This window comes from Salvelinus sp. IW2-2015, linkage group LG14 (assembly GCF_002910315.2).
Source record: "Salvelinus sp. IW2-2015 linkage group LG14, ASM291031v2, whole genome shotgun sequence".
NCBI classification, from domain to species: domain Eukaryota; kingdom Metazoa; phylum Chordata; class Actinopteri; order Salmoniformes; family Salmonidae; genus Salvelinus; species Salvelinus sp. IW2-2015.
Window position 1 is genome coordinate 3672315 of NC_036854.1, and position 16035 is coordinate 3688349.

The 16035-nt window shown below is 44.3% G+C and overlaps 1 protein-coding gene across 1 annotated transcript; it reads left to right on the forward strand.

Moving 5' to 3' along the window:
* Positions 1–3665: 3665 nt before the first annotated feature.
* si:ch211-63o20.7 (Serine/threonine-protein kinase pdik1l-B-like) lies at positions 3666–13935 on the forward strand. The gene is made up of 4 exons (XM_024000646.2): positions 3666–3828; positions 5667–6537; positions 11096–11327; positions 12869–13935. Exons 2-4 carry the CDS (start codon positions 5752–5754, stop codon positions 13105–13107), a joined length of 1257 nt encoding a protein of 418 aa, XP_023856414.1. The 5' UTR covers positions 3666–3828; positions 5667–5751; the 3' UTR covers positions 13108–13935.
* The last annotated feature ends 2100 nt before the right edge of the window (positions 13936–16035 follow it).

Genomic DNA, 16035 nt, shown 5'->3' on the forward strand with positions numbered 1-16035 from the left:
GGTGTGTTCCTAAATTAAATCTGGAGTGCCAGAGTGCCATCTGGCCGTTCGTAAATTCAGCATGGTCAGATTGTCCATTCATAAATTCAGAGTGTTTCTAATTTTCTGGGTAAATTGCTAGAGGCACGTTGATTTGTTGCTAAAAGTTGCTAAATTACGTTGCGATGTCATTGCGTAATAACGTAAAATTGCGTCATTACGTAGAATACACAATAACATTACTCAAATTGACTGTCCATGTCGGCAGAAATAATGATTTGACATTTGTTCAGGTACAGACTCCCACTCTTCTCTGTACAATTTTGATTGAGACATGTTGATTGATGTAAGTTCTGTTCAAGATCAAACATTCGTGACCAACTATATTCATTGGGTTTGGCTCGTCGAACCCGTACTACTGCTGCTGCAGTCAGCCAACATTGATTCGCAATTTACTGAAATTGCTGCTGCCTGTACACGAGCTGAGTCACTTTTCAAAAGTTGCTAAAAGTTCCAAATACATTTTTTAAAGTAGCTAAATTTGTTGCTAGGTGCCGTTTCAAAAAAAGTTGCCAGGGTAGTCTGAAAAGTTGCTAAATTGGCATCACTGGGTGTTCTCTCATTTGTGTCTGGAAGTAGCTGAAAACACTTCTTCACTCTGACCATTTTACTTGCCCAAGCAGAGCTGGTTAGGCTGTTTTCATGTTATCCAGAGCGTTGGTGACTAAATGTGATGCTTGCAACAATTTAATTGCGCTTTTTTGWCGATGTTTACTGACACCGGTCATATTCAACTGGTGTTTGTCAATTAATTCGTTATTCTACTGTTAATGCCTGTTAACAAACAACATCAGARGAGAGTGACTATCTACTGCGATTTCAGAGCAGAGTGAATAAATGATCTGTCGGCATATATAAAATTGTACCGAAACGACCTGTTTCCATCACAGATGTCGTGATTATTTTTTTGTATACAGTATGACTTTACTCGCATAAAAACTGAATGGAAACGTGGCTACTGACAGTTACTGAACTAAGTAGWCTACCCAGCTGCTATTGATTGCATTGGTGTCTATGGGAGACACCCAGTTAAGTAGACCGCAACTGACACTTAAAAAAAAAAACATGCACCTTTATTTAAGTTCTCATTTGCAACTGCGACCTGGCCAAGATAAAGCATAGCAATTCGACACATACAACAACACAGAGTTACACATGGAATAAACAAAACATACAGTCAATAATACAGTAGAAAAATAAGTATATACGATGTGAGCAAATTAGGTGAGATAAGGGAGGTAAAGGCAAAAAAGGCCATGGTGGCGAGGTAAATACAATATAGCAAGTAAAACACTGGAATGGTAGATTTGCAGTGGAAGAATGTGCAAAGTAGAAATAGAAATAATGGGGTGCAAAGGAGCAAAATAAATAAATACAGTAGGGGAAGAGGTAGTTGTTTGGGCAAAATATAGATGGGCTATGTACAGGTGCAGTAATCTGTGAGCTGCTCTGACAGCTGGTGCTTAAAGCTAGTGAGGGAGATAAGTGTTTCCAGCTTCAGAGATTTTTGCAGTTCGTTCCAGTCATTGGCAGCAGAGAACTGGAAGGAAAGACGACCAAAGGAGGAATTGGCTTTGGGGGTGACCAGTGAGATATACCTGCTGGAGCGCGTGCTACAGGTGGGTGCTGCTATGGTGACCAGCGAGCTAAGGGAGGACTTTACCTAGCAGAGACTTGTAGATAACCTGTAGCCAGTGGGTTTGGCGACGAGTATGAAGCGAGGGCCAACCAACGAGAGCGTACAGGTCGCAATGGTGGGTAGTGTATGGTGCTTTGGTGACAAAACGGATGGCACTGTGATAGACTGCATACAGTTTGTTGAGTAGAGTGTTGGAGGCTATTTTATAGATGACATCACCGAAGTCGAGGATCGGTAGGATGGTCAGTTTTACAAGGGTATGTTTGGCAGCATGAGTGAAGGATGCTTTGTTGCGATATAGGAAGCTGATTCTAGATTTAATTTTGGATTGGAGATGCTTAATGTGAGTCTGGAAGGAGAGTTAACAGTCTAACCAGACACCTAGGTATTTGTAGTTGTCCACGTATTCTAAGTCAGAGCCGTCCAGAGTAGTGATGCTGGACGGGCGAGCAGGTGCGGGCAGTGATCGGTTGAATAGCATGCATTTAGTTTTACTTGCGTTTAAGAGCAGTTGGAGGCCACGGAAGGAGAGTTGTATGGTATTGAAGCTCGTCTGGAGGTTAGTTAAGACAGTGTCCAAAGAGGGGCCAGAYGTATACAGAATGGTGTCGTCTGCGTAGAGGTGTATCAGAGAATCACCAGCAGCAAGAGCAACATCATTGATGTATACAGAGAACAGAGTCGGCCCGAGGATTGAACCCTGTGGCACCCCCATAGAGACTGCCAGAGGTCCGGACAACAGGCCCTCCGATTTGACACACTGAACTCTATCAGAGAAGTAGTTGGTAAACCAGGCAAGGCAATCATTTGAGAAACCAAGGCTGTCGAGTCTGCCAATAAGAATGTGGTGATTGACAGAGTAGAAAGCCTTGGCCAGGTCGATGAATACGGCTGCGCAGTAACTGTCTCTTATACACATCTAGATGTGTATAAGAGACAGGGTACGGTGGGATTCGAAAGGGTCGGTAATCTGTTTGTTAGCTTGGCTTTCGAAGACCTTAGAAAGACAGGGTAGGATAGATATAGGTCTGTAGCAGTTTGGGTCTAGAGTGTCACCCCCTTTGAAGAGGGGGATGACCGCGGCAGCTTTRCAATCTTTGGGAATCTCAGACGATACGAAAGAGAGGTTGAACAGGCTAGTAATAGGGGTTGCAACAATTTTAGCAGATAATTTTAGAAAGAGAGGGTCCAGATTGTCTAGCCCGGCTGATTTGTAGGGGTCCAGATTTTGCAGCTCTTTCAGAACATCAGCTATCTGGATTTGGGTGAAGGAGAAATGGTGGGGGCTTTGGCGGGTTGCTGTGGAGGGATCCAGGCAGTTGACCGGGGTAGGGGTAGCCAGGTGGAAAGCATGGCCAGCCGTAGAGAATTGCTTTTTGAAATTCTCAATTATACTGGATTTATCGGTGGTGACAGTGTTTCCTAGCCTCAGAGCAGTGGGCAGCTGGGAGGAGGTGCTCTTATTCTCCATGGACTTTACAGTGTCCCAGAACTTTTTTGAGTTAGTACTACAGGATGCAAATTTCTGTTTGAAAAGGCTAGCCTTAGCTTTCCTAACTGCCTGTGTATATTTGTTCCTAACTTCCCTGAAAAGTTGCATTCGATGCTAATGCAGTACGCCACATTGTTTTTGTGCTGGTCAAGGGCAGACAGGTCTGGAGTGAACCAAGGACTATATCTATTCCTAGTTCTACATTTTTTGAATGGGGCATGCTTATTTAAGATGGTGAGGAAGGCACTTTTAAATAATAGCCAGGCATGATCTACTGACGGGATGAGGTCAATGTCATTCCAGGACTTTTATTTCAACGGCAACCTGCCTGAGTGAACTACCTTAAMTTATCCACCATTTTGATAAAATTATATGAAACGTTCCGACATTGGACATTTCGAATTATATCAAACATGCATCTTCGTTGATTGGCCAATGATACAAGTAAACGTTGTTACGTACGGTTCTGTAGCCTATCACAGCGCACGTGTGTCTAAGAGCGGGACCTTCCAAGGGGGAGACGAAAGTTCTGCAAATCCATCTTTGTTTTCATTTGAGTCGACGATGTTGGTGTCCGTTACAGATTAATCTGTTAGTCAAGTTAACAGATACACATAGCTATAATTTACTTTTAGTGAAAAAAATATAACCTCTATGGGTAAGTGTAATTTACGTAATGTTTGCTAAATTAAAATGTCTTGATACGTTTAGCAAGCTAACCAGTTAGCCAACCGTAACTCAAACGAGAAGGTCGTTCAATTGTTACCAAGGCAAGCGATTTAAATATGCAAGTCTGGTAAAAGTATTTTTGAAAAGTGAAAGTCAGTTGAAAGAACATTACTACTGTTAAGGTCTCCTCAACTAGCTAGGTAGCCACATTTTACTCTAGTCAGTAAAGTTGACAAAATATTAGCTAACGTTATCTAGTTAGCTAACTATTTTAGCTACTGTTAATGCCTGTTAGCAAACAACATGTTGACAAGTTAGATACATTAGATAATTCTCGTGGACTTCTAGGTAAAGTTAGCTAACATTTGCCCATTCAAATAGATGGTAAATGTTAGTAAACATGAGTGCATAACGTTACATTTTCGTGCYTACATTTTCATATTGCCATCCAAAGGCATTGTAGTGCAGCCACTCTACTAGCATTGGTGGTGGAACTTTGTTTCATAAAGAAAGTATGCCTATTTTCCCTGTTTTTTTCCCACCTACTCGCCATTAAATCGAGTTAAGGAGGAAATCTACGCATTTGCAGCTGAATATACGTTTTATTTATGAACGGTCCACGGGAGATCCGATTGTATAACCAGTTGAATACAACGTCTTTGGACTGTAAAATGAAATTACTAACGCGATCTACCGGCGGTTGGGCTGTTCACTAAGCTGTTCCCCGACGCTGGCCAAATCCTCTGTCTAAATGCAAATGCGCCTTGTAGTCGATACAGTTTTGGAAACATTTGTAACTTAACATTCATGTACGAGAGAAATAATGTATCAAATACAAAATATACAGTTAATGTTCACAGTTTAGTAAAGTTGTATCCTGGTTGCACAATGCAGAGGGCTCCACATTGACATGCTTGGTTGACGGTAGGTGAAGGTGGGAGGTCCTGTATAAACACAAACTTACTTCCTTGACAACTTCCTTTACAAAAGCTCTGCCTGGAGAAGCGCAAGAAGTATGAATGGCCAGACTTCTGCAGGTGCCATAACACTGTAAATGCTGCATGGCCAATGCAGACATCTGAATGATCATGCAGTGCCTTCTTAGGGTTAGTGCTATCCGGAACCCTTGGYACATCCTAACCTTAACTCCTAACCGTAGCCATAACCCTTACCTAACCTTAACCGTTTTACATTTCAACTTCAATGGGGTGACATCAGAGTTGGATGTCCCAAGGATACCGTTTAGATTTTCCCCTCTTAGTAACTCTGGGACGATCTCAATTGTAAACTCCTCGCATCCTCTTTTCCTTCTCAAAATCCATTGGAGGAGAAGGTCACAGMGGRGGGACTTCTGGCCTTCTCATCCTATGGATTTTGACAAGGAGGAGAGGATGCGAGGAATCAAGAAAATGCAATTGAGATTTTGCCAAATTTAGCATAATTGGGGACGAKGTTTCGTATCATGTTTTGAAAATTCTGTCGGGTGCAACCAGGATGCAACTTTGCTAAACTATGTACATTTAACTGTGTCTTTTGTATTTGAATGATTCTTTTCACTGTTAACTTCCAGATGTTTCTAAAAACGTATTGCAAGTGAGGATTATTAACGTTTCTAATTGTAGTGGGATTGTAATTCACATGGTCCCAGCTGCCCTCCATACGATCAGCTGATAACCCAAAAGGGTGTATGCTGGAAGCACCTTTGTGTTTTCGAGAGCTACTTGTTGCTAAGTTTATTTGCTCAAACAGGAAAGACTGAGATCATATCACGTCTCATCAATTTCATGATAGCTACAACTAGCTAACAATATTTTTGTCATTTTGCAGACATGGTAAACTCAAACACTGACTTCAAACCAAGAATATAAGAACAATCCAAGTTCCTGTTTATATAAAGAGTAGAGAAGAGAAGATGGAGGAGTTGTACACCCTTGAGAGGGAGGTCGGGCGGGGCAGCTACGGGGTGGTCTATGAGGGACACATGTCTAAAACAGGCGAGCGGGTTGCCATAAAACGCCTACCCTGCAGTAGCCCAGAGTGCATCGAGCTTTACCTCCAGGAGCTGTGGGCTATGAGAGCCACGGCCAAGAYCCACCCCAACGTCATCGCCCTCCATGGCTGCCTGCTGCAGACCGGACCCAAGACCCTGCAGCCCCTCAGGCCAGGCAGGCTGCCTCTGGACCTGGTGGAGAGCGCCCTGAAGGGGAGCGTGGTGGGGATAGAGCAGAACCAGGTGGAGAAAAMGAGTAAGTCCGACTCCTCCCGGTCTAAAACTAAGAACAGAACTAACTCAGGTGGTCTCTTCAGAACCAAGAGCAGATTGAGAACTAACTCCGAGTCAGACTTCTTCAGGTCCAAATCCCAGGAAACAACTAACTCTGACTTATCCGTGTCCAAAACACCTGTGAGGAAAATTTCTGGCCTCTCCAGGCCCAGAAAGAGACCAGCCCCCACCGGAGAGAAGGAGAACCGTGGTTCCAGGCGCTGCTTGGCCCTGTGGCTGGTGATGGAGTACTGTGATGGGGGAGACCTGAACCACTACCTGTTGTCCAGACCTCCAGACAGCCAGAGGAACCACTGCGTGGTCCAACAGCTCAGCTCAGCCATGGCCTTCCTCCACCGCCTCCGCATCGTACACAGAGACCTGAAGCCAGACAACGTGCTTGTCTCTCTCACGCCTAACGGGCCTCTCATCAAGGTAGGTGCGCCAACATTCAAAGGGAAGTGAAAGGGGTGTGTGCGTGCTAAGAAGGTGAACACTTCAGTGTAACCACAGGTCCCAACTGAACACTTCAGTGTAACCACAGGTCCCAACTGAACACTTCAGTGTAACCAAATCAAATTTTATTTGTCACATGCGCCGAATACAACAGGTGTAGACCTTACCGTGCTTACTTACAAGGCCTTAACCAACAATGCAGTTAAAGAAATATACTTCAGAAAATATTTACTAAATAAACTAAAGTAAAAAATAAAATGAAGTAACACAATATAATTACATAACAATGAGGATATAAACCGGGGGTACCGGTACCGAGTCAATGTGCGGGGGTACAGGTTACTTGCGGTCATTTGTACATGTAGGTAGAGGTGAAGTGACTATGCATAGATAATAAACAGCGAGTAGCAGCAGTGTAAAAACAAAGGATGGGAGTTGTCAATGTAATTAGTCCTGTGGCCATTAGATTAATTGTTCAGCAGTCTTATAGCTTATGGGTAGAAGCTGTTAAGGAGTCTTTTGGACCTAGACGTGGCGCTCTGGTACTGCTTTCCGTGCGGTAGCAGAGAGCACAGTCTATGATTTGGGCGACTGGAGGCCWTGACAATTTCTGGGGCCTTCCTCTGATACCGCCTAGTGTATAGATCCTGGYTGGCYGGAAGCTTGGTCCCAGTGATAGGCCYTACGCATTACCCRCTGTAGCACCTTACGGTCGGATGCCGAGCAGTTTGCAATACCAGGCGGTGAATCAACCAGTCAGGATGGTACAGCTGTAGAACTTTTTGAGGATCTGGGGACCCATGCCAAATCTTTTCAGTCTCCTGAGGGGGAAAAGGTGTTGTCGTGCGCTCTTCACGACTGTCTTGGTGTGTTTGGACCATGATAGGTTGTTGGTGATGTGGACACCAAGGAACTTGAAACTCTCGACACATTCCACTACAGCCCCGTCAATGAGAATGGGGGCTTGTTTGGCCCTCCTTTTCCTGTAGTCCACGATCATCTCCTTTGTCTTSCTGACATTGAGGAGGGAGAGGTTGTTATCCTGGCACCACACTGCCAGGTCTCTGACCACCTCCCTATAGGCTGTCTCATCGTTGTTGGTGATCAGGCCTACCACTGTTGTCGTCAGCAAACTTAATGATGGTGTTGGAGTTGTGCCTGGCCACGCAMTCATGGGTGAACAGGGAATACAGGAGACGACTAAGCACGCATCCCTGAGGGGCTCCTGTGTTGAGGATCAGCATGGCGGATGTGTTGTTGCCTACTCTTACCACCTGAGGGCGGCCCGTCAGGAAGTCCAGGATCCAGTTGAAGAGGGAGGTGTTTAGTCCCAGGGTCTTTAGCTTAGTGATGAGCTTTGTGGGCTCTATGGTGTTGAACGCTGAGCTGTAGTCAAAGAACAGCATTCTGACTTAGGTGTTCCTTTTTTCCAGGTGGGAAAGGGCAGTGTGGAGTGCGATAGAGATTGCGTCATCTGGATCTGTTGCCGGTATGCAAATTGGAGTGGGTCTAGGGTTTTTTGGATGATGGTGTTGATGTGAGCCATGACCAGCCTTTCAAAGCACTTCATGGCTACCYACGTGAGTGCTACAGGGGGGTACCTTCGCATTCTTGGGAACAGGGACTATGGTGGTCTGCTTGAAACATGTAGGTATTACAGACTCGGTCAGGGAGACATTGAAAATGTCAGTGAAGACACTTGCCAGTTGTTCCGCACATGCTTTGAGTACACGTCCTGGTAATCCATCTGGCCCRGCGGCTTTGTGAATGTTGACCTGTTGAACTTCTTGTGGGCATTTTCACTTTCGGATAAATAGCATGCCAAAATTCAACTGCCTGCTACGCATCCCCAGAATATAAGATATGCATATTATTAGTAGATTTGGATAGAAAAGAATCTGAAGTTTCTAAAACTGTTTGAATCATGTCTGTGAGAATAACAGAACTTGTGTAGCAGGCAAAACCCTGAGGACAAACCATTCAGAATTTTTATTTTTTTGATGTCACTGTCTTTTCTTAGAGACACCAGATTTCTAATGGACTTGCTTGCAGTTCCTACCGCTTCCACTGGATGTCACCAGTCCTTGGAAATCGGTTGAGGTTATTCCTTTGTGTAATGAAGAAGTAGGGCTATCGTAAATGAAGGTCACATGAAGTACATTTTTTGAGAGGCACGTTACGAAAAAAGTTGCGTCGGTTTGTTTTCTTTTTGTATTGAACACAGATCATCCCGTCTTCAAATTGATCGATTATTAACGTTTAAAAATACCTAACGTTGTATTACAAAAATAGTTTGAAATATTTTGGTAAAGTTTACATGTAACTTTTGATATATTTTGTAATGAAGTGGCGAAAGTTGGAAGCTGTGTTTTTCTGGATGAAACGGTCCAAATTGACATTTTGGATATATATCGATGGAATTAATCGAACAAAAGGACCATTTGTAATGTTTATGGGACATATTGGAGTGCCAACAAAAGAATTTCGTCAAAGGTAAGGCATGATTTATATTTTATTTCTGCGTTTTGTGTCGTGCTTGCAGTGTTGAAATATGCTCCTCTTTTTGTAGACTGTTGTGCTATCATCAGATAATAGCATCTTATGCTTTCGCCGAAAAGCCTTTTTTGAAATCTGACATGTTGGCTGCATTCACAACGAGTGTAGCTTTAATTTGGTATCTTACATGTGTGATTTAATGAAAGTTTGATTTTGATATCATTTTATTTGAATATGGCGCGTTGTATTTTCCCTGGCTATTGCCCGGTGGGACGATTGCGTCCCGCCTGCCCCAGAGAGATTAAAGGTCTTGCTCACATCGGCTACGGAGAGGGTGACAACACAGTCATCCGGAACAGCTGGTGCTCTCATGCATGCTTCAGTGTTGCTTGCCTCGACGCAGGCATAAAAGGCATTTAGCTCACGTCACAGGGCAGCTKCCGGCTGGGTTTCCCCTTGTAGTCCGTAATAGTTTGCAAGCCCTGCCACATCCGACGAGCATCAGAGCTGGTGTAGTAAGATTCAATCTTAGTCTTGTTTTGARGCTTTGCCTGTTTGGTAGTTCATCTAAGGATATYGCGGGATTTCTTATGTGTCCGGATTAGTGTTCCGCTCCTTGAAAGCGGCAGGTCTAGCCTTTAACTTCTGGTTGGGATATGTYCGTACGATCACTGTGGGGAACGACGTCGTCGATGCACTTATTGATGAYGTCGGTGACTGAGGTMGTATACTCCACCATGCCGTTGGATGAATCCCGGAACATATTCCAGTCTGTGCTAGCAAAACAGTCCTGTAGCGTAGCATCCGCGTCATCTGACCACTTCCGTATTGAGCAAGTCACTGGTACTTCATGCTATAGTTTTTGCTTGTAAGCAGGAATCAGGAGGATGGAATTAGGGTCAGATTTTCCAAATGGAGGGAGAGCTTTGTACACGTCTCTGTGTGGAGTAAATGTGGTCGAGAGTTTGTTTTTCTTCTTCTGGTTGCACATGTGACATGCTGGTAAAAATGAGGTACAACGGATTTAAGTTTGCCTGCATTAAAGTTCCCGGCCACTAGGAGCGTCGCTTCTGGATGAGCATTTTCTTGTTTGCTTATGGCRTTATACAGCTGGTTGAGTGCGGTCWTAGTGCCAGCATCGGTTTGTGGTGGTAAATAGACTGCWCCGAATAATATGAGAACTCTCTTGGTAGATACACTACCTCAGGCGAGCAGTACCTCGAGACTTCTTTAATATTAGACATTGCGCGCTCTGTCCCACCGATGCACGGAAACCCAGCCAGCTCTATATTATCTGTGTCTTCATTCAGCCACGACTCGGTGACACATAAGATATTGCCGTTTTTAATGTCCCATTGGTAGGATAGTCTCGACCATAGATCATCCAGTTTATTCTCCAGTGATTGCACGTTGGCCAATAGAACCAATGGTAGTGGTGATTTACTCACTCTCCTCCGAATCCTCACAAGGCACCCCGACATTCTCCCTCTGTATCTCCACCTTTTCTTCGCGCGAATGACGGGGTATTTGGGCCTTGTCTCCTGAAAGCAGTATATCCTTTGCGTCGGACTCATTAAAGGAAAAAATCTTTGTCCAGTTTGAGCTGAGTAATCGCTGTTCTGATATCCAGAAGCTCTTTTCGGTCATAAGAGATGGTAGCAGCAACATTTATGTACAAAATAAGTTAGAAACAATGCAGTAAAAAAAAASTAAATAATACAGTTGGTTAGGAGCCCGTAAAACAGCAGCCATCCCCTCCGGTGCCATTATATGTAGGGTCCTAGGGACACAGATGACGCAGTCCCTTCCGGTAACATTATAACACGGTTGTACTGAACACCAGTGCAACCACGGTCCCAACTAAAAAGTACAGAGACAAACTGTAAGAAAAGTTCTACTAAAAGGGTGAAAGGTTCATTAGCTACTATTTTTATTTATTTATTTAAACAGCAAAACACAGACAGTTCATTTAAATCCTCAGCTTGATACTGTAACAATATTCACTGTCTTCAATCTTCCATTCCACGCTACCTTTTTTTAGGTGGCTGACTTTGGCCTGAGTAAGATGAGCGTTGAGGGGGGCCAGGGGATGGAAGGAGACACCAGGCAGCACTTTTCCTCTACATGTGGCTCTGACTTCTACATGGCTCCAGAGGTGTGGGGTGGCCTCAGCTACACGGCCCAGGCAGACATCTTCTCCCTGGGGGGGATGTTCTGGGCCGTCCTGGAGAGACTCACCTTCCTGGAGGAGGGCTCCACACAGGAACAACTGGGTGAGTTGGAGGGAGGGCTCCATACAGGAACAACTGGGTGAGTTGGAGAGAGGGAGGGAGGGCTCCTTACAGGAACAACTGGGTGAGTTGGAGAGAGGGAGGGAGGGCTCCTTACAGGAACAACTGGGTGAGTTGGAGAGAGGGAGGGAGGGCTCCACACAGGAACAACTGGGTGAGTTGGAGGGAGGGAGGGAGGGAGGGCTCCACACAAGAACAACAGGGGGGAGGTGTGTGTGTGTCTCGGCCTATGGAAAACAAATCTATGTTGACTATCTGTGAAAAGATTCAGAGGGGTTAGTTACGCTAACCCTTGAATATGAATGCTCCGGTTTAAATTTAGTCTCTTCAGAGTCGGAGGATGATGAAGCAGTAGAATACAGACTGTCAGATTTCATTCTCTAAAATGGTCTAAAACGAGCAGCTCTGTTGGAGGAAAACACTCTGCTACAGGTTTACAATAAAATACCTTCCTTCCCCACCTCGTTTAAAACGCCTTCCTTCCCCACCTCGTTTAAAACACCTTCCTTCCCCCAACCTCGTTTAAAACACCTTCCTTCCCCACCTCGTTTAAAACACCTTCCTTCCCCCACCTCGTTTAAAACACCTTCCTTCCCCCACCTCGTTTAAAACACCTTCCTTCCCCACCTCGTTTAAAACGCCTTCCTTCCCCCACCTCCGTTTCAAGTGGGTTATCAACCTGAATGAAAATGTCTTTGTTACCGAAGACAATACTGGATTTGAATATAAAACGGTAAACTGAGGCTTCATTATGTTGCCCATGGTTTGGTGGGTGAATGGATGGGGTGAGTTAGGGAGGGAGGGAAACGTCCTCGGCCAGTAAAGTAGTGGCTCATTTCTATTCTGTCTCCTTTTGTTGTCTTCCCAGAGCCCATGAATGGATGCTAGTTCTACTACAGTAATTATTACAGTCGCTCATGTTCTCCTGGTTGAAGGATCAAGATGATGGCTTGTTTTTTTTTGTTTTTTTCTACATATAAACATTCTATTTTCATTGAAAATGTAATACTGATATCTGTACCTGTACCTGTGTGGTCCTACAGGTGCGTATGTGTTTTTAAGGCGTCAGCATGTTTCAGTTCAGCTGGCGCCTCGCAGAACTCGGCTAACCGAACGACTGTACCGACATACTCTCAAGACCTTTGTTTGAAAAATGCAGCAGTAGTACTGTTTGTCCATTTTGAGACGCCGTAGCCCGTATACGGGCTATCAAAAAATTGTCAGAATTAATCTAAGATAACTCAAGAAATCTGTCCATTACTTTTGACATTTTTGATCATAGTGTCGCAATTTTACATCTCACTCAGATGTTTGGGCGTGGACTTCGGCTCCGAACTTGCCTCCCGGGGYAAAAAWAAAAATGGTGTGCCTGAACATCCGGGAGGGAAAACCTCGCCGAAGTCCAAAATGAACAAAAAACATCACAAAATATCATATGCACAAACTCTAGCCATCTGTTTTGACTGGGAAACATGCAGACTCCTTAAAGGTGTTAGTACTGATATACAATATTTTTCCTACAGGTGCGTATGTGTGTAAGACCCGCTGGCTGATGCCCCTGGGCGAGGCGTTGTGTGAGAACCCAGACCTCCAGGTGTGTATCCCCATGAAGTCCCGCCGCGCCCCCTCTCTACCGCCCCCTCCTGGCCAGGCTGTCTGCACCCTGCTACTGGACATGCTGGCCTCAGACCCTGACGCCCGGCCCACCGCCGCCCAGCTGGAAGACAGGGTCCGCACTGCCATGGAGGAGGACGCACAGTGACGGGCTGCGTCCCAAAGGTCACCCTATTCCCTATATAGTGCACTACTTTTGACCAGGGCCCTTGCGGTTTTGGTTAAAAGTAGTGTATTATACAGGGATATTGGACCCTGGTCAAAATAAGTGCCCCTAGATGGGGAATGGGGTGCATATTGGGATACAGAGCTTCTATATCCAATGTACTGAACACTCATAGTCAAGTCTTATCTGCTAGCTGTGTGAGGGACCATGACGGAGTTCAACCCACAACGTTGGGTTGATGTTGCCACTTGTCAGTACCATGCTAACCGCTGGTGCTTCTCTTCTCATCAATATATTCAGTTGTATGTGGTCCCTACAGAAATTGAACCCACAACCTTGGTGACCCAATGCTCTAGCCATCTTATGGTCAAAATAAACTTGTGCTAACTTGCCAGCACCATGTACGCACCACCGTCACCAGGAACAACTACTGCTACATAGGAACTTATGGTTCTAAGATGTACCTAGCCTTTTAAAGATGCTTTTGGGAAACGGGGCCTTAGCYTCCCTCAGTCAGAAGACTAACTGTTCTTTAGGCACATCAATAGACCTACTGGGTGAGTGAGTGGTGTTTTTGTCTTCGATGCTACAAACAGTACGTTACATGCTTTCACTGTTTGGTTCGCTAGACTATAGGCCTACGTTGTGGTCAGAAATGGTTTGCACCTAATATTTATTATTTCATTAATTGTGTAATTTACTTGAATGATTGTATCAATGCTTGAAGATACCACTTGATGCCAATACGTGTATTAAACTAACATTTTTATTTTAAGGGAATGTGATTTTAATAAATACATATTTATGGTGTTTGAGTGTGTCCGTAGTGTCTTTAATCAATATGATGCTCAGTTCATTTTTGCAGTTGAGATACTTTTGTATATACAGTACATTTGGGAAAGTATTCAGACCCTTTCACTTTTCCCACATTTTGTTACATTACAGCCCTTTTCTAAAATGGATTAAATCGTTTTTTTCCTCATCAATCTACACACAATACCCCATAATGACAGAGCAGAAACAGGTTTTTAGAATTTGAAAATATCACATTTCCATAAGTATTCAGCCCCTTTACTCAGTACTTTGTTGAAGCACCTTTGGCAGTGATTACAGCCTTTGGTATGACGCTACAAGCTTGGCACACCTGTATTTGGGGAGTTTCTCCCATTCTTCTCTGCAGATCCTTTCAAGCTTTGTCATATTGGATAGGAAGTGTCGCTGCCCAGCTATTTTCAGGTCTCTCCAGAGATGTTAGCTCGGGTTCAAGTCTGCTCTGGCTGGGCCACTCAAGGACATTCAGAGACTTGTCCCGAAGCCACTCCTGCGTTGTCTTGGCTGTGTGCTTAGGGTTGTTGTCCTGTTGGGGCGAAGGTTCACCTTCCAGTCTGAGGTCCTGAGTGCTCTGAAGCAGGTTGTCCTTCTGGAAGGTTCTCCCATTTCCACTGAGAAATGCTGGAGCTCTGTCAGAGTGACCATCGGGATCTTGGTCACCTTCCTCTTCTCCCCCGATTGCTCAGTTTGGCCGGGCGGCCAGCTCTAGGAAGAGTTTTGGTGGTTCCAAACTTCTTCCATTTAAGAATGATGGAGGCCTCTGTATTCTTGGGGACCTTCAATGTTGCAGAAATGTTTTGGTACCCTTCCCCAGATCTGTGCCTCGACACAATCCTGTCTCGGAGCTCTATGGACAATCCTTCAACAGAGCTTGGTTTTTGCTCTGGCATGCACTGTCAACGTTGGGACCTTTTAATATAGACATGTGTCTGCCTTTCCAAATCATGTCCAATCAATTGAATTTACCACAGGTGGACTCCAAGTTGTAGAAACATCTCAAGGATGACCAATGGAAACAGGATGAACCGGAGCTCAATTTCGAGTCTCATAGCAAAGGGTCTGAATACTTATGTAAATAAGGTATTTCTGTTTTTTAAATTTGTAATACATTTTCAAAAATGTCTAAACCTGTTTTCACTTTGTCATTATAGGGTATTGTGTGTAGATTGATGAGGAAAATAAATACATTCATTCATTTTAGAATAAATCTGTAACGTAACAAAAGGTGAAGGGGTCTGAATACTTTCAGAATGCACTGTATAGTGTATGTAGAAACCCCTTCAAATGAGTGAATTCAGCTATTTGTCCCACCTGTTGCTGACCGGTGTATAAAATTGAGCACACAACCATGCAATCTCCATAGACAAACATTGGCAGTAGAATAGTCTTACTGAAGAGCTCAGTGACTTCTAATGTGGCACCGTCATAGGATGCCACCTTTCCAACAAGTCAGTAAGTTACATTTCTGCCCTGCTGGAGCTGCCCCGGTCAACTGTAAGTGCTGTTATTGTGGTGTGTAAATGTCTAGGAGCAGCAACGGCCACACAAACTCACAGAATGGGACTCACAGGAACTCACAGACACGGTCTCGTATGGCTCAGTTGGTAGAGCATGGCGCTTGCAACGCCAGGATTGTGGGTTCATTCCCCACGGGGGGACCAGGATGAATATGTATGAACTTTCCAATTTGTAAGTCGCTCTGGATAAGAGCGTCTGCTAAATGACTTAAATGTTAAATGGACTGTCGAGTGCTGAAGTAAGTGTGTGAAAATTGCCTGTCCTCGGTTGCAACACTGACTACCGATTTCCAAACTGCCTCTGGAAGCATAAGAACTTTGTCGGGAGCTTCATGAAATGGGTTCAATCTTTACTAATGACAAGCCACTGGTTAGTTTCAGAGTGGGTGGCAAGGAATAAGTTAGTCCTAAATATTTCTAAAATGTAAAGACTTGTATTTGGGACAAATCATTCACTGAACCCTAAACCTCAAATGAATTTTGTAATAAATAATGTGGAAATTGAGCAAGTTGAGGAGACTAAACTGCTTGGAGTAACCCTGGATTGTAAACTGTCATGGTC